Source organism: Cygnus olor, chromosome 2 (genome assembly GCF_009769625.2).
Source record: "Cygnus olor isolate bCygOlo1 chromosome 2, bCygOlo1.pri.v2, whole genome shotgun sequence".
In the NCBI taxonomy this organism is placed as follows: domain Eukaryota; kingdom Metazoa; phylum Chordata; class Aves; order Anseriformes; family Anatidae; genus Cygnus; species Cygnus olor.
The window spans coordinates 43132530-43158920 of NC_049170.1; the positions used below are offsets into that span (position 1 = coordinate 43132530).

At 39.7% G+C, this 26391-nt stretch overlaps 1 protein-coding gene across 16 annotated transcripts in view; it reads left to right on the forward strand.

Annotated features, from left to right (window-relative positions):
• RBMS3 (RNA binding motif single stranded interacting protein 3) overlaps positions 1–26391 on the forward strand; it is a 708023-nt gene that overhangs the window by 642312 nt on the left and 39320 nt on the right. For all 16 annotated transcript variants that reach the window (XM_040549120.1, XM_040549111.1, XM_040549115.1 and 13 more), the window contains one exon: positions 26080–26190. In XM_040549120.1, coding sequence (XP_040405054.1) covers positions 26080–26190 — 111 coding nt within the window. The remainder of the gene's footprint in view (positions 1–26079; positions 26191–26391) is intronic.

The following is a 26391-nucleotide window of genomic DNA, read 5'->3' on the forward strand; positions in this document are numbered from 1 at the left end:
CATGGACCAACTCTTATTTTTTTCCAGTAATGTCCATTGTCTGGAAGTTGATGCTAATATTTCAGCTTCTGCAGTGACAGCTTTGCTACTCCTGTTTAAGCAAATGTGGGTTTGTCCGATATTCAAGTAGTAAGCAGGACACAAGCCCACTTGCAACAAAGATGGTTGTGTACTGCAGTTGCCAAATATGCATGTTCTGTGAGGGTAGAAAGGAAAGGCAGCGATTTTCATCTGCTACAGGCAGCGAAAAGCTTTGAAAAAGCTCTGTGCTCTGGCAGCGCGGAGGTTTCACACTACTTGGTGACAAGGCTGGGAGTAATCTACTGTTGGTGCCTGCTGCACGCAGTGGTGGGTCTCCTTCCCATGATGGAGACACGGTTCTTGTTTCCATAGTGCAGATAGTACAGGATAGAGGATATTGCTGCAGAACAGTTCTCCAGCAGAAAGGGACCTGGATGTCCTTTGAGCTTCCCACATCCCATCCCTGCGCTGCAGAAAATCCGCATTGCCATTACAGATGAGGCGCTGGGCAGCTTTGGAGAAGAGGGCATCCCTTCTCCAAAGAACTGTAAGGACTGGCACAATCTCTCACTATTGTATATGTGAATTCCTGCTAGTGAAGGATCAAGTAAGTTGTAGGCTTTCAACAAAATGTCTTTTTAGACACAACTGGAGAGGAAGGCGTAATGTAAGAATCAAGGTGTAAACTGCAAATTATTGTAACTATTTTGAGTATGCTATTCATACAGGTTTTTGTCCCAGAGGATTCCACTGTCATTGGAAGCAAAATCCAAACAGAAATCACAAATATTTGTTCATTTATAAGTGTAATATATAGCAATAATCATTCTTTCCAGAGCTCCTTATTGACCTAAGCCTGCTTTTCTTTGCACTGGTTTCAGAGGATATACATAGACTTAGAGCACTTAGTAATAAATACTTTTTCTTCTGCCACTGATCTGGTGCATGACCTTGGAGAAAACATCTTTTTTCTCAGCCTCAGTTTCTCATTTGAGTTAAAAAAATAAAATAAAAAATCCCATCTGTTTATATTATAAAACTGTCATACCACTAAATAGTTTTTACTGAATGCTTCTGAAATGCCCGATGGAACAAGAGCATCTAAACACAGCCTCACAATTATATTATTAATATTTAGGGTTGTCTTGTTAAATAGTAAAATAAAGCTGTCCTAGCTAAAAAAAGAAATGTCGGGTCTAATTTTTACTGGTACAAATCAAGAGTTAACTTCACTTAAGAAAATTGAGTTACATAGGTGTGAAACAGTGAGACTGAGAAGAGAATCATGCCTGCAGCAAAAAGTTGTATGAGGGAGACTCTGGCATGCTCCTAATTCTTAGAACAAAGTGCAACCATAAATTACCATTATGTTATGCAAGAGTATTCAAGGACCAATTTACATAAGTAAGCGAAATTAGCTAATGTATATATTACTTAAGATTACATCATGATTTTCTAGCACAGGAGTTGTGTAAAAAATTATAATATTGTCCTTTAAGGAATTAGTGACCAGTTTATGAGTCAGGATTCCTGCTCTATCCAGGAAGCATGCTATATAATCCCTTCCAAAACCTGATTAATTAGTTTGATTTTTTGCCTCTTGCTAATCCTATCAGGAGGCTTGTTTCAGAACACCTTTGCTCTGAGGCTTAGAACTGCATTTTTAATTTCCAACCTGAAGGTACTTTTGTTCGTTTTACATCCATCTGTTCTTGATCAAACATTCTCCCTTACCTTCAGTAAATCTTCTCTCTTCTGGATGTTCACCACATGAATTTATAGACAAAAATCTTACCTGCATCTTCATTTGCTGAGCTAATTATGCCAACATCGGTATGCATTTGCAGTAACTTAGCAATTTTGTACTTCCGGCTGTCACATTGACCCTCCTTTGAATCTGTTCCACTTTGAATTATTTTTTCTGGGCCAATGCTCATAGTATTCCAACCCTTTGTACAACAGAACTCATACTTTCTTCTCTTTGCTGGGAGTACTTTGCTAAATTGTAAAATAACATCTTTTTCCCTTGTACATATGACTCTGGTAATGCAGACATCCTGTAATTCAGTGCTATACCCAGGATTTCTTTTTGCAGTTTTCCAGCAAATGCTCCTGTGTTATAAAGGAAACCATTTATTATCCTAATTATCTTCACGCAATTGCACCTTGCTCTGTTTAATCTAGTTCTTCCTGTATGGTAGTTCGATCTGCCACTTTGCTGACAGTGCCTTGCAACCTCATCATTTCCCCAAGTTTTATTATTCAAGGGCATTATATATTAGATGAGAAAAAAAAAAAAAATTATGGAGATTTTAGTGACCCTACCTTAATTCTTTATCATCCCCAAAGTTTAGTAATTGCTGGTGTAGCACTAACAGAAATACTTTATTGACCTTCAGAGAGCTTAGATCTGCTACGTGTCCTTTGTCTAGAAAATAGGTCATTTTATTTTAAAAAATGAGGTTAGCTAGTTCTATCTTTGGTTTATCTATGTTCCATCTTCATTAATATCCTTTAGTCCTCGCCTCTGGACCTGTGATTACATGTGCCATTCTTCCATTACTCTCCAGTAGAGAAAATCCAGTCCTGGTTCCTTATTTCACTCACACCCACACCATGAGTTCATTGACTTCTTTGGGTTTTTCATCTCCTTTGACTGTATTCAACCCTCTGCCCAAACTTTCATTCCCAGAAAGCTGCCTTTGCCACTGCTGTCTGATGACTCATGCAGGAAATGGAGGCAAAGTCCTTGTCCTGTTGGAGCTGCTTCTGAATTACCTTTAATCTGTACCCCATCCTCACTGAATAGGAAGCCTGTCTCTGGGTTCTGTCCTTGTGTTTCATATATCTGTTTGAGAAGTCTTTTGTTAGGTGTTTGAATATCATTTGTCAGCTCTCAGGAGATTTTTAGCAACTCTCACTTCTGGTCTGTGAGATGTAGCTTTTTTTGTCCTTTTTTTTTTTTTCCCCATGTTCATTCCTGATATACTTACTGAGGTGTCTGAGTAAGTGGTTGACTAATTAACACCTCCTCGACTGTAACTGGTGAGGCATCTTAATAATATAATTATTTTAAAATTATTTTTGCAGAGAAAGTTCAAACAGTTTTTTTATATCAATGTATAAATGTACACTGAGATTTGACATCCTGGAAGTTAGAAATTTCCAAGCTATCGTAAGTAGTAGCTCATTATTGAATGCAGTCTAACAGTATTTGCCATTCATTTTTTATTCTGTTAGATGAAATGCTTTCTTTTCAGATCAAATGTCTTTATAAAGAATGTAATATTGACCTAAGCTTTTCAGTACAGAGACAAATCTAGATCCAATCGTGTATCTTTCCTAAACTGATTTCGCTCCTAAAGAGGTTAAGCAGACTGATCATTTAATTACAGTTTTCAGGTTGTAACCTCATGGCCTTGTTTTCTTCTCAAACTGGTGTAAATTAGGAATAAGACTGTTACAAGTCCATGCATTCAACAGTGTGTGTCAAAAAGTTTCTTGTTAAGAATGAGTGGTGTCTGCAACATTGTTGAGAGTATGGTTTCAACCTCTTTTTCTTACATGATTGAAAAAACAAATAGTGAAATACAATAGTATAAACACAGAAAATTCCTTGACTGCTTCATAGTAGGTTGATGGAAATGAGTTGTGCAACACAGTGATATATCAACAGAGTCAGAGGAATTTTGAACGAGTGCTGAGTTGTTATTTAGTGAAACCACTGAATGATTATTTTTTGGACTACCTGCCAAGGACAGATGCACTTCCAGCACGGTAGGCTTTCTTATCAAATGGCCCATTGTTGAAAGAAAAGTGGAAACCACCAGTTGAAATTTCACTTCTTCTAACTGTAGTTTAAATGCAATTTGTTATTCTTTATTACTGACTACAGCCTTGAATGTACCTAGTTAAAGGATGTCTGCTGACAGCTTTCTCACTCCCTGCCTTTTAAATAAGTTACCGGAGAGTTTTTGTAACATCACTTTGTTGTCCAGGAAAACCCTGTCTCTAACTTCCAATATCCCAGGTGTAGCCCTTCACTACTGTGCTTTTCAGAGTGGGCAAATGTGTGGAAGATATATTTTTTTCTATGCACCACACACACATCTCAAATCATGAAGAAAATTGGGTCCCTCATTATCAGATGTCTACTTCTGCCTCCTAGAAATGTGTAACACTCAGAAAAAAACACGTGTGGAGTCCTCATCCAGGGCTTGGTCCAGGATAACTTGGATGATTTCTTCAGCTCAAAGCTGAGGGTCACAGGTTTGACACCCTGCTACTGATCTCAGTGGTGGGGCAAGAGAGTTGCGTATGATTCACACAGCAAACAGCCTGCTTTCAAACAGCCTTTGTACTTTTCCAGTACGACAATCTGTAAATCATTATGCACCTCCTCTTTGCCCAATCCACACAGGATGTGAGTCTGTGTCAGCTCCCAGCTTGATAGCCTTCCTCTTTAGTGCGATCAATAAAAGACTCCTGCCTGCAGCTTTGGAAATTGCTAGTCTATTGCCAGCCTCTAGCCAAGAGGGTGGGCGTCACATTTGCAGATGTCCCACATCTGACAGGGTTGGGGATGGAGGCATATTTCCCAGTGGCAGGTAGTGGGAGAAACCTGCTGTGGTAAAGCTGGTCCATCTATGCTGCTGGGACTGCTCCTGGCTAGCCCTGGTTCCAGTGGCCAGGGAGTGCCAACAGTGTGTTGGGAAGCGCATGATTATATGCACTGCGTCACTGACATTTCTTCCTGCTGGTAGAAGTTTTCCTTGTGGAAAGGGGAGAAATGCTCAAGGTGTACTCATTTTGAATGGTGATCAAGTGTTGGAGGCAATGAGGGTTTCCTGGTGCTTGTCACAGGTCTTACTTCAGGGAGAGGAGGGGGTGGACATTTGTCAGGAGGAGTTTGAGTGTTTCTGATAGACAGCTAGATGCAGTGCCAATTCTCCCTGATTCATGTCTATGGAAGTAGCAAAGCTGTGTTAGCTCCCTCGCTAACTCCCACTCCAAGTTGAACCCGCGAAACCTCTCAGCATGATAGATAAAGCTGCGACAGGCCACATCTTCCCCCCAGAAAGAGCACAGGAATAACAAGAATTTGAAGAGAAAGACTTGTGCAGTCCCCCCTGCTTTCATGCTGCCTTCTGCAGACAGTAGCACCCGGTTCACATGCCCCAACCTTCACTGGATATCCAATTTTATAACATTTCAGCCTAAATCTTCACAGGTGCTCAACACCTTGGTGACATTGATTCAAATGGAAGGTGACTATGGGGCCAATTTTAGTCAGTGCTTAGGGCAGGGTGATAAGGGGGAAAGAAATTGTTCTGTAAAGGTAGCCTTAGTGCTGTTGCTGCTACCACGCGGGAGTTAGGGCTTCCTGCCCAGATTTGGACTCACAACAGCAAACCTACTTCTGATCTGTACCAGTGTTCGTGGTACAAGCAAGTGCAGCTTTCCAGGGATATCTCTCAGGCCCTGTGTACTACTTTATGCCTTTCTTTGTTTTGCCTCCACTTTCCAAGGTAGTAAATCCAGACCATTTTTGCATTGGTGACAAAACTCGGTTTTGGATATTAAACCAAGAGGCCTTTTGCAGGGACTTTGTACATGGTGTGCACATCATGAGCTTCTGGGCTTTGTACTTCAGTGAATAGTAACCACGGATGTTTCCCCTAGGATAATATAAAGAAAATAATGTATATAAATGACACTCATTCTGAATATTGGAGGTGATTTTGCTATAAGCCAAATGAACTTATCGTAAAGACTGTGCAATGGAGCTTGGAGAGTTTTAGGTATCATAAACTAAGAGAACTTACTATCATGGAGACTAGATGTGCAGTGGTCATTGTTTATTATTCTTCCTGGTGTTTTACATGCCACTCATATCTCTCTTCTAGTTGAATACCTGCATAGGTCATAGCTTTGGAGGGTATGGGCTCCAGTGCTTAGCCATGATCTGTAGTTAGCATCGTCCAGCCTTGCACCATGCTGAGAGAAGCAATAGGGAATAAGCGTCTCTGTAGCTGCTATCTCTGTGATGATGATATGGGCTTGTCTCCCCAGTATGCCAATGTACTTGAATTCTCTTTGAGCCTCCTTTCATCATTTCGTTCAACAGACAAGTAAAGGAGGAAGCGGGAGAATGCCGTGAGTGCTGTTGTGTCAAGTGGTATAAGATTGTGCCTTGCTCTTTCTTTTCAATTTCTCGGACAAGCTGGGACTACATGTAACCTGGTATTATGCCACATTAATTCTTTTCATGGAAGAAAAGGCTATATTAACTCTTTTGTGCTGGTAAAATTCTTGTGGATAAATAGAAGTGGTGAAACTCTTTGAAGTTAATAATTCCAATATCTAGTATAGGTTCTAAGCATATCACAGGCATTGGTTTTGTATGTTATATGTTCTAAAGGACAGTAATTTTGCTCAAATATAGTGCTTTCCCTCTGAGAAGTATTTTCTCTGTTTTTGAAATGCTGTCTATCATGACGTACCAAAGTGGGAGCCCAAGCCAGGCAACAACAGAACAGTCAGAAGGTTAGAATGTGTGGCAAAGACTTAGAAGTCCCAAAAGAGTCTTCTGACAGGCACCCATTTTAACTCGACGTATCATTGGTTAATTAGTGCAATGATTAATTAGATTAATTGCACATTAATGTGAAATTGTTTAGCTTTCCTGTGAGTGAGTCCATTTGCCAGCCTCTGACTTAGGAACTACAGTAAATATCAGGAGTTGCAGTGAGCTTTTCGAGCCTTTTTCTGTGATTTGGTTAGACCTTGAAGCAGCTGCCCCATAGGTACGCCTGGATGGCGAGTCTGAAGCAGGTATATCTGATCAGAAGTGAAAAGATGAATCATCATCTCTAAAATGTAGGATGGTTGCCGGCAGGTTTTAAAATCTCATCTGCAGAGGTAAGAGACTTGGAATGCAACTTCCTAAAAGTGATGAATCGGTTCTGATGATTGATACAAAGCTCTAATTTTCCTGAAGGTTTTCAAAGTCTTTTGAAATGATTCTGAAATATTCCAATAATTGGTGTTGTACAGTATTAAAAATCCTGCCAAGCTGTCTAATTAAATGCAGCCATAGTTTCTTCTCAGAACTGAAATTAACTCCTTGGTTTGACATATTGTGAGCCCTCTTACACAGGTGGATAATTCAAGCTCTACAAGGTGTTTTGGTCACCTAGTTTCTCAGTTCAGTGGGTCTGCAATTGAATCATTTCCTCTTAATAGGTGACTTGACTAAGTGGTTTGAAAGTAATTAGCAAACCCTGTGGATCTGATATTGAAGTGTATGATCATCATCTTATCAGGAACTACTTATTTCCTGTGGGAAGCTGTGGTCGACTTCTCAATAAATTGAGAGCACAACTTGTTGTTCCTTCTTCTAAGGAAGTTAATCAGAGAATGGTTGCACCATCCCAGACATGTTTTGATTTGTGATGGAGTGATCCCAGCTGATTTTAAAGGCATTTTCAGAAAGTCTATTCTTTATTAGTATTGGATATTTTATTTGGTCACTTTCAAGAAAGCAGTAATTGACTTCTTACAGACACAGGCTATTTTTTATCCATTAATACATTTTAATCTTGGTGCACAGCTGTTAATGGGATATGCTTCCACTCCAGAGCAATTCAGATTGATTTGTTTCTACTTCAGAAATATATTATGGTAGACCCACAGTATATAAAAGTGTTCGGTGTGCTGAGATGAGCTGGCCTCACAGTATATGCAGCTTCTAATGGAAGCTCAGTACATTTAGGGAAGTGGTGATTGATTGCCTGGTGCTCGGGCTAATTGATATGACACTGAGTTAGTCAGAAGCTCTCAGCACCATCAAAATCACACATGACATTGCTCCAGTGCTTCTTAATATTGACTGGGTAGTTCATATGATAAAAACAGCATGCTGTGGAGGAGACTTCCAGAGCTGAGCGAATCTTCCTTCAGCATCAGTTACATTCTTTCCAGAAAGGCTTCCTGCCTGGAGTAGCATTACTCCTCCGCTGGAAATTTTTTAAAAGGATGTTCTCAGGTCTGTTTATTTTTTATGGGCTTGGATGCGGTCACTGAGATCCTGTGAGATCAGAAGAATGGAATGAAAGTGGCCACAGATGACACTTGAGCTATTTCCACAGCTGGATGCACACCAGCCAGAGTAGGCGGTCCTCTGCAGATGAATTAGTTCGTTGAAGTACATGATACAAAACATCTGTTACAATGAGAACAAACAAAAACAATGTGCCTTTGAAGACTGCGATTTGTTGGGAGCTGCTTGCAAGGGTGCTGAATGAGGCAGTTGTCAGCAAGGAAACATTTTCAGGCTTGCCCTTGCGTGAACTAAAGCAAAACTGCACAGTAAAAATACCTACATTCAAAAAAGCAAAAGACCTGCTTTTCCCAAATGTTGTTAGTCTGATTCCTGATACAGCAATAGGGAGGGAGAGAGTCCTTCTGTACCAAATGCTTTTTATACCCTAAACCGCTTTTAATACAATGGTATAATTCCAGCTGAGTGGCTGTAAAATGTAGAAGCTACATTGGTACAATAACTGTTATTCTGTCAGTCATTCCCCACACTGCTTTATTACCAGCTGTCTTGAAGTGCAATAGACGTTTTTCATTGTCACTGCCACCTGATGACAAATAAAACCTTCAAAATGTTTTTGCTCTGAGGAGCAGCTCACAGCTCCTAGCTGTGGACCTTTCATGTCACCTTAATGAGCAGAAGTGGTCCAAACATTCCCACCCCATTTTACTCTTAAGAGGCAGTTAGTTTTGGCTGCCTTTTATTTTTTCTCACATCTGAGCTGATAAGAAAGTAGGAGTACTAGATATTTCTGGACTAAACGAGCACAATGTAAGTATAAACATTGAAGACAGATCAGTCAAAACCAGCTGTTTATTGGTTTTCACAGGTCAGTGTTGTTCTTGTGGACGGTTTAAAGAAAATATAGTAGTGCTAACATGGTATTTTAGCCATGGTAAGTATGAATTGGTTGCAGGCATATACCAAAACACCCCTTCCTCCTTTTCTTTTCTAAAGCAAACATACTAACTAGGACACAGGTTTGATGGATGGGGACCATATCCTATATGCATAGTAAGAAAAGCCTGCACTACCAGAGTGTGATCCCAAAGAGTGTTTGTGCTCAGTCTGTATGCATATAAGGTGGGCGATAGTAGTAAAATAAATAAATAGAAATCAGTCCTTTAGATCAAGTAGTAGAGATACATGGTTTTGGACCTGAAAGTCCTTTAGTTCTCTCCCAGCTGCTGGCCTGCTGTGTCTGCACGAGGCAGCACATTTTTGTAAAGCTCAACGTATTAAACAGGAGCTCCCGAGGGTCTTGGGGTGTCAGACGAGCCTGTTGGGAGAATGCATCTTTTGCTGACTGTACATCTGTGATCAAGTGGTGGGTGTCAGGAGAGGTGGGAAGCCACTGAGGAAGCAAAGTTAAGATTTTTGTTCAGTTCAATTGATTCTAGTTTATGCTTTCCTGATGAGCAGGGTGTCTGATTGTATACATTGTCATAGTTTATTATAGCTGTACAAGACAATTATGTTAATCTTACTTTTATTTCCTAATATTCTTTGATCTCATACACATCAAAGATGTAAAATTTTAGGCTTGTTGGTAATTAGCTAGAAAGCAAATATGTTGTCTGTCAGTACAGAGGATACAAAGCACAAGAAATTGTCCTGGGGGAGTCTAGATTCTAGTCTAATTTTTTTTTCTCCTCATCAGATTTTTATTTCCCTTTCATCAGTTGCCTGAGCCATTAAATAAATGTACTGGAAGTAAACTTTGCCATTGTGAAATTCATACAGCTTTTTAAACCACCTAGTCACTCAGTATGGATCCTCAGTTGAGGAAAAGCAGTTTAGTACATCAAAAACGTACACCAGTGTTTCCCAAACTTGCAACAACCCCCTTGCAGTCTGTATTGACAAAGGTTTCACGCTTGCTTGCTGTTAGTTTTATGCAGACCGGGGCTAATGCTGTGCACAGTTATGATTTGATTCAACCATTATAGTCCAAAGGCTCTGATTCCCAACTTGTGATTAGTGCTCTGGTCAAGAACAGCAAATGGCTATATGCTAAATTATTTGGATTGCAGTTGCTCTTCAAAGCCATCTTTCTGGAAGGAGAAAATGCACAGGGATTATTTTACAATTTCTGCAGTGAATCTCTGCATCAGTACTTTATGCCTACAGCTGGCGGATTTACACTTTGCAATTTATGCTGGGGATTGACCCCTCCCCCCTTTTTTGTTCATGAATTGCAAAGAGATCATTATCTTCATAAATTTGTTTACTGTCCAAAACTTTCATATGAATAATTTATGGCAACATTTCAGCCTAAGGATTGTTCTCAAGTTGCATAACAAGTATTTATTAGATGGTTTCATACTGGAAGTTATTAGACTTGCTGCCTTCCTGTTCCCAGGTTGGTTGGCCTTATCTTTATTAATTACTTCAGCTTCTAGACAAGATGACTATCTTGCCATAAAATAAGATTGTCTTTCTTGGTTAAACAAGTCTGCAGGCAGCCATAGGTTGCCCGTATGGCAAGCACTGCAGAAAATAAAAATAACCCCACATTTAAAATTGAGTTGTTGAAAAAAAATCACTGAATTGAGGTCTAAACCTGAAAATGAGAGCAAAATCATCTCTGCCTGGGTAATTAATTAATGACAGTGTGTCTGTAGTATAAAAATCTATTGGATATCTGCATAGTAATGTACAGTTTGGCTTCATCTTTGAGGATTAAAAGAGTGGGGAATCCTGGTAGCATTCAAGTCAGTGACAAAACTCTAATTGATTTCAATGGGCCCAGAATTTTAAGCCAAATTTTTCAAATTCGCTAAGCTAAAATCTGTATGTTGCTATGATTGTTGGTTTATGGAGGTTTTAACCATTGAAATTGTAAATGGCTCCTGCTAAAAATTTGTCTTCATCTAACTCCAATTTCAAGCATTCATATTTATGCACTACTCTGGATTTATAATCCCTTACAGTGACACAGGGCTGAAAAACCACTGAACAGGGTCTTTCATGATACTGCAGTTCCTAGATAGTAGAAACAGAACAAGAAAATACCACAATAAATACTACAAGAGAACCATTTCATGTACTTTTTAGGCCCACAAATGGATTTTCTGTGTGCCTGGAAAAGCCACTACAGAACAGAAATATGGCTGCCAAGATGTTGGTCTCTACTGGAGTTTATCGGAACATCTGCTGTTAGTTATGTTGTGTCTTTTGATGTCAAAGACAGAACAAGGGTTTGTTTGGTTTTTGGAGGAAGGGGGTTCAAATGGAATGAAGATTCACAACCATGCAGCTCACAGAGTCCAGCCCTCAAGTCCCCATCACTCTGGAAGTAATTAGAGCCCTCTTTTTTCTATCCACGCAACTCTCAGGAAAAGATGGGAATATTACCCATTTGCCTATCGTCTCACTCCTATTTATCTTCCTTTAGATGTTTCTTGTTTCCTTTTCCTCTGAGGCTACCCTTTGCCTCTGGCTAGGACTGACAAGACTATTACATATATAGTACTCTGTGAATAATAAAATTTGGCTTTGTGGATAGAATCAAATAATAATGCTAAAACTTGTCCTGAAGTGAAAATGTGCAGAGGGAGAGGGTAGTGACATGGAAAAAGTTGTGAAAATGTTGTTTTGACTCAACTCCAGGAGAAAACTAAGAGAGTGGGGAGATGGTGAGAAGAAGAACAAAGACAAAATAGCTATAATCTTTATTTTCATTTCTGGGCTATTGAACTAATTTTAGGCTTTTTTTTTCCCTTCAAATTTAGATAAATTCTGAAATGACATGTCATTTGAAATGTGGTAGAAACACTGCATTTTGACAGCTCCATATTTTTTTTTCATTCTTTTGGTCACAATTATGTGCCAAGTGTGACCTGAGTTCACAGGATATTTTATTCTCCCTCAAAGTGTCTTTTCTAAATAACTTACAGTTCATCTCAGCAATATTCATATACTGTCCAGCTGGCTTTTATTTTTTTTTTCTTCTCTAGATTTATAGTATAGATTATTCCTCCAAAGCACTTTTATCTTTGTATAAAAAACTTCTCCCTGAACTCACGTCTGACTCAGCTGCCCAATCTGTGCCACCCAAAAGGCTGATCATTCAGTTTGGGTCAAAGACTCATTCTGGTACATACACCACACTAGTGGCAACCAGCTTATTTTTCTCTGGCAGCAGCGCAAGGTTCCCTGTATTGCCTGAGACATTTTGACAACAGTATTTTGTAGCAGACAGTTTCTAGTCAGCTGCCTGCTAGCCTGAAGAATTGACTTCTGTTGGGCAAGAGCAGAGTTCAGAAAAAGACCTTGACAATTCTTGAACTGCTCTTTTTTGATAGTCCTTAGGAACTACGAACTTTTTGTCATTGTGTCATCCTTTTGACCACAATGGTAGTTTGATTTCTAGATGCCAGAGAAAATAAAACAGACACTTCGGTGTTTTTCTGACAGAAAACGGAGCACCTCTGTAATATTCAGATAGCTTAAAAAAAAAAAAAAAAAAAAAAGCACCCCAGAGAAGCATTTCTGACTTCAACCTAAAATTCTCCAAGTCAGACTGTGTGTGGAGAACATCACCATATGTCAGGGTCAGGCTGCTGTGTGTTCACATGGCTCGGACATATGGCTCTTAGGAAATGGTGCTCCAAAAAGCTATAACAAATGAAAACTTTTTGAAGATATAACTGCAGCACGTATAAATAACGGGTGCCAAAGAGACTTGCCTAATTTATTCCAATAAATCCATTCACATTAGAAAACTGAAGCAGCCAACCCAGACTTCATTTGTCCACAAGGCTTTGGTGGGTTCTTTCATTGATGAACAAAAGGCTGCTTTTGAGCAGGTAGCCTGAATCTGAAATATGCAGATCTTTCTGTATTTATCTGCTTATGCAAAAATTGGGGACTGTTTTGAGGTAGGTTGAAATGGATTGTAACGTGAGGCAAATTGCAAGAGATTACCAGCTGTCAGTGTAGAGAGTGGTAATAATAAAGTATTTGGTCATTCTAGGCATTCCAATAACTGGGAAGCTGACGAAGTACTTTGTCATCTGCTTTCTGTCTTCATTTAACCAGTATCACCAGAATTCCTCTGAAACTGGTAGTGTGATGGGATGGATGTGGTCCATTCAGTAATGTAGAAAACGGGCTGTTTTGGGATCAGTCATCTGTAATTAACAACTTTTTGATAAGCAGAACATCCTGAAAAGACACAGCAGTGACAGGAAGGTGGTAAGCAGTCTCCATCGATCTGGCAGCATGCACGACAGTGACCAAGCAAGCCTCTCCCCTCCGTACCATCAGTGCTCTCCTACATGGAGCTAACTTCCGCCGTAGGGAAGGCTGTTGGACACCACCAGTTGCAGTGCTGTCTTTTTGTGATGGAGAGTGTCCCTCTGTGGGTAGCTGATGCCTGGACAGAACTGAACAGCTGTAGCTTGATAATGACTCTCAGTCCCAGCAAACTTCAGCAACAACCGAACCCAGTGACCCAGCATTGAGACTCGTTATTCTATTACCAGCCCTCTGAGCCACTCTGTTCCCCCCATGTACTTTCAACATATTTAACATGTTACAGCTGTGCTCGCTGCTATACAATAGTTAAGAAGGCTGCCAGCATTTCCAGTATGAACTCATATTTTAAGGATAATAACTCAGCTGTAAAAATGTGCTCTGGGCTGAAACTTTATAAGGAAGATCTCAGCCCAAGAGTGACTTTATCTGGACAAAAAAAGGGGAAATATTTCAATTTAGTCATTCTTAATCAGTACAGATGTATTAAAAAGAAAATAAGTAATCCTTGTAGGATCAGTTATTTACTTTTTATTCATTTTAGCTTAGTAATAGCCAAAATCTATCATTTTTGAACTTTTCATGTCTATTTTTTAACTTGACTGGACCACTTTTCACAATGAAGTTTTATTCACAAGGGTCAGTTCTAAGTGCGTTTCCTCAATATTTTCATCCTCCTTGGAAAGAAAATAAATGAAGTGTGGAGCAAAGTAGACTTAGGCTAACCATTTCTATTAATTATTTCAACTCTTCGCAGTATGAATTGAGAGATTAAATGATTCCTCTTACTAATTAATTTGAACTGGAGTATGTGATCAAAACCACCTGTTTCCTTAGGGCCAGAAACTGCAATGACCCAGGCTGTACCCCCAGTCTGAACACTCATGGACTTGGGAAAATTCAAATGTTGATCCATACCCATCCCATAACAGGCCAGCTCCTGAGATCTCTGTGTATCGCCCTGTTTGTAAAGCACTTAGAGGTCCTTGGTAGAACGAAGGCTTATACACAAGCTGATTTCACTGGAGGTACCTTAAAGCAAATGAGGACTAAAATATCCAATTTTTACATAGAAAATGTATTCACCCTCTGTAGACCTCTATTTTTTGACTGCTGATACAAAAGTGAGGGCTTGGGTTTGATTCCATTTACATCAGTTTTACCTCACTGATTTAAATGTGGTTACTTTTGAATTGCTTGCTCCCTGTGCTGCCTGCCACCAGCTCTACTGGTTTCTTTTGCTGTCGTGCATTAGAGACAAGAGCACAGGAAGTTCTGGCTGGATATGAGAGGGCACTTCTTTACTGTGAGGGTGACAGAGCACTGACACAGGTTGCCCAGAGAAGTTGTGGAGTCTCCTTCTCTGGAGATATTCAAAGTCTGTCTGGATGCCATCCTGCACAATGTGCTCTTGGTGATCCTGCTCAGCAGGGGAGTTGGACTTAGATGATCTTCAGAGGTCCCTTCCAACCTCAGCCATTCTGTGATTATTGTAAAATTTTTAGGTAAGGACATTTTTGAAGCCCCAGTTTGCCCAGATTGTGCCTGTTTTATTGGTTGTTCAAAATGATGGGAAGCTGCACAGACATCACTGAGGGCATCATCTGAACATGGTGGAGTTGTCCAGGTGCAGCAAAAGCTTGGTATTGGTAGCAATTGGCTTGTACAGTTGAGTGCTAACAGCAGGTGAACCATGGTTAAAATTTGTAAAGGCACGAGTGAGGCATAGGAACTCACTGTCTTCACTGTTGAAGATTTGTACTTCAGTCTTGTTTTCGAGGTCTGTCACCAAGCTGGCACTGCTGGGTAGCCAGGATTAATCAGTCACAGGGCAAATCCCAATACTGAATGGAGTGCATTTTACCCATACCCTTTCCTGAGGGGTTACTTTTGTGGTGACGAGTCCAGAAAATTAAACACAATTTGGGACCTGGGGCAGGGTGTTTAAGCTCTGAAAACTTGTTCTTTTTAATGAGAGTAGAGACAGGGCTGGGATAGTTTTCTTTTGGTTATTGTGTCAGAGAGGGCTCTGTTTAAATCTAACATAACAGATTATGAATCTAACAGAACATGACAGAGATACTGATTTCTGTATTTGTCCTCTCTAATAAGGAGGCTTATCTGGATTTCCTGATCAGAATGAACCACAGTGTACTGGAACTGAATTGATATATAACATGAGCTGTGACTTAGTACAGAATTTCCAGCTATCAACTTCTGTCTGAAAACTGTTATTGATTGGAAGCAAGTCTTTAGAAAAACACACCATTCACTCATGGTTTCATTTCCAGCATTCTCTACTTCCTGTCTTTCCTAATAGGTAGGATAGGAAGGGTTCCTGGTAAGATGATGTGGATATTTCTGCCCCTCATCAGCCTTCCAGAACTTAAAATTGTTAAAATTGGGAAACTGGGATGGAGGGGGAAAGAACATAATTTTCTCACCCCCCATGCCTTTATTCTTCCTTTGTATAGGAGCTGCATAAAAAGGAGTTCAGACATAATTTATAGGCAAGAGATGACAGTGCTCCACAGCATGCTGTCATGAAGGATGGAGGTTGAATTTGTAGCTGAACTCCAGAGTGATGTAGCAGTATCAGCCTCAGCAGATCCAGGTGGCTCTCTCCTCTCCTGTAGCTGGATACCTGGATAACCTGGCAGCACCTGCATCAGCATGGCTCTGAGAATACAACTCAGATTTGAGCCTGGCCTGGGATTTAACTCTCAACTGCTTAAGAATTACATTTGGCTCAAAATCACAAGGGTCACGATGCGATCTGTGAGCAACTGTGTGAGAACCATGAGCTCATTCTCATTTGCATTGAACATCTATAGTGAAGAGCCTGTCTGTTCTTGGAATTCCAGGGAAACACCCTGATATCCACCTACACCTTGACCATTCTTCCTGTTGTCCTCTCAGGGATTAGGGGTCTCACAGAGAAGAACTCTACTGTTTGCCACGTTGGCACATCTCCTTGGGGCTTCATCAAGTACTAGTGCCTCACTCTTCGGAAAGCTGGTTATATTTCAGACATTTCCATCTGAGACTGGTTGTGATTCTAATCAGGTCCTTCTAGTGCTATGGAGTTAATACCCTGCACAGCTGTACCATTTTCCTCTGGCTCCAGTTGTGTAGGATGTCATTTTGTCATCTTACCTCTGGTGGATACATAGGGCTATATTAACTGCCTAGTCTTCTCTTTTCTTTCCTTTTTTTTTTTTCCTTCTCTTGTTAGCCAGTTCCTTAGCATTTCTGATGTCTCCCAGTGTCAGTGTTTGTCCTTCTAAAGAGTGAATCTTTTCTTCCAGCAAAGCCCCTAGATTGCAGCTCACACAGAACGAATCCCTCCTGGTTTCAGGCAGGAAATGAAACACAGCACATCTGCTAGATATCGCAGATGCTCTCCTGTCACTGGCCGCTGCAGTATTGAGGCTAGAAGTGCACGTAGAAGAAATGTTACAGACATTTCCTCTCCAAACCCAGTTAGCCATTCTTGGTGCCTGGCAAATGACCTATGTACTAAATCTCGCCAAAAAAGCGGAGATCAACAGCACAGTGCCTCAGACATTTGGTCTGATCAAATGTCTGTTGTCATGACTTCACGGAGACACACAGACAGGCAGGGCTGCCTCACCTTGCCTGGAACGCTTGAGTTCCAGGGAAGGCCAAGGTCCTACCACATTAAATATGCTCTCATGCCACCAACAAGCTCTGCCTCTCTGCATCCAAGCACAAGCTCCACAGGCAAGTCTTTCTGTTAGGCATTTTTCTTGTATTTCAAGCATATTTCCTTGAGTAAAATAAAGTAAATGTTCTTAGCCAGTAGCAGAAGGTCTTATTCAATATTTATTGAATGTTGCTCAGAAATAGGAAGTTTAAACAGTCACTATTGGCTTTAGTTTCTATTGTCATCATAAATCCTGGACTGAGAGTTTCATGTCTGCAGGAAATTCAACACAGCAGAGAGGAAATAGTCTAGGAGGTTTCTAGAGTGTGTGGAAGATAACTTCCTGACACAGCTGGTGAGTGAGCCAACTGGGGATGGTGCCCTGACGGATCTTTTACTTGTTAACAGAAGACTTGTGGGTGAGGTGAAAGTTGGAGGCCATCTTGGACCTAACAATCATGAATTAACAGAGTTTTCAATTCTTGGAAAAGTAAGGAGGGTGGTTAGCAGAACTGCCACCCACGAATTCCAGAGGGCAGACTTTGGCCTGTTAAGGGGACTGGTTGGTGGAGTCCCATGGGAGGCAGTCCTAAAGGGCAGAGGAGTCCAGGAAGGCTGGGTATTCTTCAGGAAGGAAATCCTAAAGGTGCAGGAACAGGCCATCCCTGCATGCTGAAAGACAAGCCAGCGCAGAAGAAGACTGGTCTGGCTGAACAGAGAGCTGTGGCTGTAGCTCAGGAAGAAAAAGAGGGTTTGTGACCTTTGGAAGAAGGGGCAGGCAACTCAGGAGGACTGCGAAGATGTTGTGAGGCTGTGCAGGAACAAAATTAGAAGGGCCAAGGCCTAAATTGAGCTCCATCTGACTACTGCTGTTAAAGACAATAAAAATGTTTTTATAAATACATAAACAAGAAAAGGAGGACTAAGGAGAATCCCCATTCTTTGTTGGATGTGAGGGGAAACAGTGACAAGAGATGAGGAAAAGGCTGAGGTACTTAATGCTTTCTTTGCCTCAGTCTTTAGCAGCAAAACCAGTTGTTCTCAAGGTACTCATCCCCCTGAGCTGGCGGATGGGGACAGGGAGCAGAATGAAGCCCTCATAATCCAGAAGGAAAGGGTTAGTAATCTGCTACTCCACTTAGAGATATGCAAGTCTAAGGGGCCAGACAGGATCCACCTGAGGGTACTGAGGAAGCTGGTGGAAGCGCTCACTAAGCTGCTTTCAATCATTTATCAGCAGTCCTGGCTAGCAGGGGAGGTCCCTGTCAAGTGGCAGCTAGCAAATGTGATGCCCATCTACAAGAAGGGCTGGAAGGAGAATCTGGGAAACTACAGACCTGTCAGTCTGACCTCAGTGCCAGGGTAACTCACGGAGCAGATTATCTTGAGTGCCAACATGGAGCACCTGAAGGGCAATCAGGCGATCAGGCCTAGTCAGCATGGGTTTATGAAAGACAGGTCCTACTTGATGCACCTGGTCTCCTACGACAAGGTGACCTGCTCAGTGGATGAGGGTAAGGCTGTGGATGTAGCCTGGAGAAAAGGAGGCTCAGGGGAGACCTTATCATGCTCTACAATTACCTTAAAGGAGGCTATAGTGAGGTGAGGATCAGTCTCTTCTCCCAAGCACCAAGTGATAAGACAAGAGGAAATGGCCTTAAGTTGCACCGGGGAGGTTTAGGTCGGATGTTAGGAAAAATTTCTTCACTGAAAGGGTTGTGAAGTATTGGAACGGGCTGCCTAGGGAAGTGGTTGAGTCACCATCCCTGGAGGTCTTCAAAAAACATCTAGATATAGAGCTTAGTGACGTGGTTTAATGGTGCTTTACAGTGCTAGGTTAAAGGTTGGACTAGATGAGATGATCTTATAGGTCTTTCCAAACTAAGTGATTCTATGATTCTGTGATTCAAAAACCAGTGTCAAATAACTAACCCAATAGCCTCAGTGAGTGTAATACAAATGGTGATACCATTATATGGTGTATATGTATACACAGAGATGTATATAGATAAAATATTAGATTATTGAAAATGCCAATATAGCATTCTTTTTGAAAGATTTTTTTTTAACCCATTAAGACAAGAAATTGAAAATTTAGGCTAAACACCAATGCTGACTTATGTTTTAATTGTGCTGTTTAATAATTTACATTTTGCACCTTGTTAGAACAAAGATGTGCCATCAAGTCAGTTTTCTCACGTGGTTATAGGCATGAAGGGTTAGAACACAGCAGAACAGCTCAGAGAGGAAATTTATTCGGATTTCACTTTAACAGATGAAACTCCATTCTAATCCTAAGAAAAGCTAGTCTACAGCAAAGTGACTCCGGATTCCCATTTCTTAGGATGGCATGTCAGCTACTGGAAAACAGTGGTTGAAGGAATTAGTCCACATCAGAAAATATGCTTAAAAGCATAAACAGGATGGAATTGCCAAGCACAACACTTTGGCATGTGTCACACACTAATTAGATATAGATCAGGAGTTCTGTGCAGGAAATAAAGATCTGTTTTTGTTAATAGCATTGAGGTTTTGAAATCTGTACTGCACGCTCCAGTGGTTAGGGTAAATCACAGCCTCTGTGTTTCCTCTGTCGGCAGGGAATGCTGAGCCTTATATGAGCATTGTGAGGATATTTTTGTTAACGATAACTGTTCTTGAAAGAGCAAAAGCACTATTGCATGGATATACAAAACCAGCATAGAGCTACGTGCACTTATAAACTGAAGGATAGGAAGAAAGCAAAAGAAATGTGTTCCCCTTTAGAGCGGATCAGAAGAGGGTCCATGAGCTGTCTATAGCCTTTCTGCATGTTCCAGCTCTTGCTGGAGCAAAGGGCCACTGCAGCAGCTCATGCCCTACCTGCAACAGGCCCCTTCCTGTTAAGCGGACCCCATTTTTTTCAGGCAAGTAGCACCAGTAACTTTATTTTATTCCTGTGGCAAATTGGAGAAGGGTGTTAAAACTACTGTTTCCCTCATGGTATAAAGGAAACACTTGAGCTTGTGGTCCAGCCTGTGTGTGTAGATGATAAGAGCAAAGGTATAGCACAGGGCTATCAAATTGTGCATCAGAGACCCTGTAGTAATTCAATTATATTTTCCCTTCATAAATACTGTACTTTTCTTCAACGGACTTTCTCTTGAGATCTTGTTTTGGGTAGAAAGATTTAAGTCACCACGTGAAAGTCACTTTAGACACTGAGTGATGTGGGCAACTGTTTGCAACAGAAATGTTCTCTCTACTTTTTTTTTTTAAAAAAAAAACTTCTTTTGCATTGACAGACAGCTATATGCTATGAAAATTATTGTTTTTTCTGTTCTGGTAGAAACATCAACTACTGACAGTATCATAGTGGTGTGCCGTACATTTGTTAACTGGTAGCAATACAGTTGTAGGTATTGCTTTATTGCACACGGTTGCTGATATAAAATATTTTCTATTACATCAACAACTTCTTTCATTTCTGGGTGCTCCCATTCTAATATTCTTTTAATCTGCATCTATACATACAGGCTAGTATCTGTATATTATCAAAATCTGCGTTTCAAAGTAAGAGACAGGACAGATAGCTACAAGCAAGAAAGACAATGGGGAAAAACACTTGAGAACATTGACTATTGTAGGAAAGATGAAGCATATGAAAGGGTCATCATTGTTCTTTATTTACAGATCTTACGACACTTAATCCTTTAGGACAAGTTACTTGGAAGTAATTCTCTTTTACTTATGACACATAATTCTAGCTGAAGAAAGAAGTTCTCAAACATACAGAGGAAAAAATAAAAATAAAAATAAGCATTGGAAGCAAATATGTCCATTTTTCCAAAGAAATTTGACTAAAATAGAAGGTGATGTCAGATAGGAATTTGAATTTAAGCCTGAAATTAGAAATATTACAATACAAGGTTGTGGTTTAGTATTTGTCACAGAAACAGTACTCAGTTGGTGAAGGTCTATAGGAACATTTGCCCATTCCAAAGTTAAAGCTGCTTTGAATTCAATGCAGTACTTGTGCTTCCTTGTTCATTTACCCCATTTTTAGCAAGCCTTTAAATTCAACAATGCAGTGCAATGAAACCAAATCCTAAGCTTTGCAGAATATAGATTATTGGCCGATCTTCCTCATTATACTCAGATAATAATTTTATCTCTGATCATCCAGGAAATGCCAAAGCAATTGGTAACTTTTCATTGAGAAAGAGGAAAAAGTATAAAAATAAGTTTTCTTTGATTTTTAAATACAATAGGTATTTATGGCATATCAACAAGTATCCACAGCAAAGGTGATGATAAAGGGCAGAGAGGATTTCACAGCTACCTTTGGTCTCCCTACTGTAGGACTGAAAGGCTGGTCATTTAACAGCCAGTTCAGAGCACTTCATGGCTCACTGCAATGACAAGGGGACTGACTATGTTTTCTGCTGCCTGTAAGAGCAGCCCAGTCTAGACCGAGCAGTAAACCCATAGAAATATGGCTGTCGTTTATTCTGTATGCAGAGAGAGTACATCTATCTGCAAAAAAAAATGTATGCATGTTGGGTTTTTTCATATTAATTCTTGATAGACAAGTCTGATCTGATAAGTATGAGGAAAGTCATCCTTTCAGTCAGTTTAATAAAACCCCAAGAAACAACATGTTCTTGATAACATAAAGACATTCACTTGGTAGTATGGTAATAACTTTTCCAAATGGAATGACCTCGTGGTTATATGACTGCACAGTGTGTCTCTGAAATAATTTGAAAAGTAAGTTTGCTGCTGTAATGTTTATTGGCTTCACATTGTCCAGTATTTACAAGGTAGAATTTATGAGAATGTTTAACTTGTTAGAACTTCCTAAATAAAGAAAAAGTAAATTTTAAAATAAGCAGATGCTTACCGTAAGCTTCAAAAACTATTTATTCAGCTGGTATTTGTGCCTTAAATCCAATATCAGTATGAGAACACTGGAGTGAAACAGAAGCCTTTAATACAGTTCATTATTCTAGAAAGCTGGGACTAACTAATCCTTCCTCCCACTGGCCCCCAAGTGCATCACTCAACTAGCGAACTCTCTCTTCCTAAAACCCCTAATACACTTATTATATCTGATGTCCCTTTCCCAGCCTTCAAGGCTCATAAGGTGGCATGTGTCACTGCACCAATATAAACTTTATTTCTACTGATGTCTTTTGGTATTGGCAAGTACTTCAGGATAGTTCACTTAATATAATAAACAGGCTGTATTTAGTTTTCTTCCTGTGGTTTCAGTTTGTTACCATGCAGGAAGAGTACACTGCTTGTAGTTGTTAAAACTTAAAAGCAGGCATCTGTCTTTGCAAGTGATAAACTAGGAAATACACAGAAATAAATAAATATATATATATATATATTTATTTTTTTTTTTTTAATGAAAGGTATGTCCACAGAGCTTACAGCAAGTCCTTACAAATGAAGTGCAGGGAAATCTAAGTCTATACGTCACTGAAATTATCTTGGGTTTATTGCAGTGTTGCAAAAATCATGTTTTCTTCTGTGTCATTGGTTCATTACCATTTGACCTATTAATCTTCATTTCTTTTTAAGCCAGCATGGCATTGACAGAATTGTTTGACAAATCATATGCCAAGAATATCTTGCCAAATTTCAAAGGCATTATAGTAACCAGTTTCTTGCAGGAATTGTGAAAAATTTAATCATTCTGAGGCAACAGGGCAGACCTAAGTAACTGGCAGGCCAACTACTTGCTTTGGCAATGAGAGTGGCAAAAACTTCATCATAATTTTTCCTGCAGGTTTTTCAACTAAGTTTGGCCTTCAGTAGTATTATGCCATGCTCATATGTCTCTTTATAAAGCTCACAAACTCAGTAAAATCAGACATCCAAGCAGATGAAGATGAGAAGTATGTTTTCTGCAGCCTTTGCCAGTAACCAAGCAGACTTTTATCAGCAACTACCTATTATAAACTGCAAAGAATCAAATTACTTTTAATATGATGGTAATATCTGATGCAAGACATCATTGTGTTCTTCAGATAAATAAGTTGAATATGGACGGACATGACAGCATGTATTATGAAACACATTATGGTCTGGAGACTGGGTGTCGCCCTAACAACCAGACGATATTTCCTTAATTAAGTATAATTTTTTCCCTACGTGATCACAAGAGGATTCTGCAAACTCTGTTGAATTAATGGACTGGCAAATGCATGTAATTCTCTGCTCCAGGTAACTGTCAGCTTCAAACACATTAAGCTGTCTCATGAAAGCTGCAAATCCCTGATTTGTTTTCCCAACTTTTTTTCCTAACACCTTAAACAGTGTATATATAGATACCAGAATATATACATTTTCTATTTAAAAGTAGTATATATAGTATATCTGAGTAATTTTTTTGTCCTTGATGTATTTTCTCTCCAGTCCCTATTTTAGTGAATAGTTTATTTGCAAAACTCTCTTGCTTACTAGTTACTGAAAAACATCTTCTATCAGATTCTTCCACTGTGTGTCTGATCCTTGTGTTTGCTACAGTAAATCAGAAGACTTTCTTCACAACTGCTCTCCCTTTATTTTCAGATTCCTGAATTTATACACAGAAATAGCTTTCAGTCTGTCACATTTGTAATTACATCAAGTTTCTCCAACCATACCTGTGCAATAAACATCTTTAAAAAGAATAGTAGCTATTTTAAGGCTTTGGGAGATCCTAAATTAATTGCAGCCACTACTGCCGGCAGTGCAGGGCTACGTGAAGCTGTGGTGTAGCTGTGACTTTCTGCTTATCCCATCACACACCACAGTGTGGTCTGTGCTGAAACCTCTGAGGCAATTGTCCGTCTCTAAGCCAAAGGAGAAAGCTGCTTGTAGAGGGACTGAAAACTGTTTTTCAGTTGACAAACTTGGTTTAAGCATTTATGGTTTGGTACAGTAAAAATGTTTTGTGGTGTGGGTCGTTCTAAGCATAATGCTCATGATTTCTTATCGTAACCAAAGTTCAGGTGGATGTCCAAGTCCCGGGGCCCTGTCAGGCTGTGTGCTCCTCTGCAAGTGCAGCCCTGGTATCCCAGATCACTGAATTTTGAACATATCTTTCCTTGGGCATGGTGCTAATTCAGACACTTGCACTGACAACGTGGTGAATGCAGAATGGACTGAGTGAGTGTATGTCCCGCAGAGCAGATATCAGACTTCCAGGAAAAGGGCAGATTTTTCAGCAAAAAGAGAGGAGCAGCATGAAAGAAAAGAATGACATGTGAGGAGGAAAGAACATTTTTAATAGTATATTAACCCCACTATGCTGAAATAAATTTGGGGGTGAAAGTTTGTGACTATCTTGATTTGCAAGGACCCCTGCTAGCAAAGGAGGTCAGCACAGTGGTAGCTCATTAGAATGAGTTAATCTGTGGGTTAATCATTGTAATTGCTGCAAACCAGTACAAATTAGTATAGCAAAGAAAGATGCAAAAGTATTCACAAGTGTTGCAAGTTTGATACTTGCACATTGATTGGCTTGTTTTATACGTATTTATTTGGAAACATGACAGATACAGCCTCCATTGAAGATATTCTTAGTAATTTGCCAAATTTCTCTAGGGACTGTTGTCAGTGCAAGAAGTGTAATCCAGTATGAGACATGAAACAAATGTGTATGTATTTTGTGTGCTGAGGCATTACAAAGAGGACTGACCAAGCTGAACCTACCTCCTCTTCATCTTTGCATGCAAGTAACAAGTTCACGGAGACTGCAAAATCTCAGTTTCTCAGATAGGATGTGCATAGACAAAATATTACTGGGAGGTGAGGAAAAAAAAATCAATTGGTACTTCCCCCAGGATTGGTTGTTGTTGTTATAATTGTTTATTTTTAATATGCAACTGGAAATTTGAAAGCTTTGGGTTCATCTGGTGCTTGGCATGGCAGCCACATAGGTCTACATAAATGTGAGATACATACTTAAGAGGTGTGCTATGTTTTTTTGGAACTGGTTTATTTTAGATTCCTGTTTACAAGTGGATTTTATCAGCGATTGCAAAGAAAAAGTGTCAGCTTTCCTTGTTGTGAAAAATGGATTCATCCACCTTTTCCCATGCTTTTTAATGTGGTGATTCTGTGTACAAATTTCTAATGTGTTCACACAAGTACGCACAAAGTGGAGCTATTCTATATGATGAAAGAGCTGAAATTACCTCCTTATTTCTCTATCTGCAAGAGAAGGAGCAGACCACCCTGTTTCTGACTGACTTTTTCCAACTGATACAGGAAATAGCATTTTACACCTTAGAACTGAGGAAAATCAGCTCTTCACTAAGGCATGAGTTTACCGATCCAGGACCCTGAGGAGTGGGAGAGCAAAAGATGAGGAATATGAATGACAAAGAAGCTTTGTCCAAAGCTCTGGCATGCCTTTTGTTTAATTTTTGTTTTAAGTCTTGTTTTTGCTTTAGTTCATACGCTGCTTGTTATTAATGTCTTTGTTTTTCATGAGGAGAAGAAAAATGCTTTTAAATGCTGTATATGTGTTTTAAATGAGTGTCACTACCACACTCGCTGTCAATAGCTAGTCTTACTCAATCTGCTATAAAATGTTATGAGTAACAGTTCTTAATTGAGACTGGAAAAATCCAAGACAATTACCATAATAGGTTGAAGATCTCAGAGACTGAACATTTTAGAATTCGGAGAAAATTGGGGACATATGTGTTCTGTCTGTAAGATTGTTCTATATAGGATACGGAAAAATATAAACGACGGGCATTTTGCAATGTACAGTAGCATTCATCATAGAAAGAACATATGTATTTGTTTGTCAGAAGTAATGAGGTAAAAAATGACACTTAATTGGAACTGACATAAAATGGCCTCATTAGTAGCACAAATAATATGTGTGTAGCTTGGTTGTCAATAGGAACAAAACATATTTTCTCTGACAGATATATTAGTCTCTTTTAAGATTCATGTCAAGTTTTCAGCCAGGTTCACTCACTAAGTGAATGCTGCTTTTTCTTTTAAGGCAAAATGTTGAAGTGTAAATGATATGTGTTTGTAGGGTGCTGTGATAACACCAACAATGGACCACACTATGTCAATGCAGCCAGCAAGCATGATGGGCCCTCTGACCCAACAGATGAACCACCTTTCCTTGGGCACAACAGGAACGGTAAGATCATAGATTATACTATTTACTCTATATTTTGCAAAATGTTAATTGAATACTGAGTTTCTCAAGGCCTTTTCTTATTCTTGAGATTTCAGTCTCTCAATGCTTGGTAGTTTAATATTGCTGTGTTTTTATTTATTTATTTATTTTCTCTGTGTCCAAAGATGTCTGGCCCTGTTCAGGTGAACATATCAGTTTCTT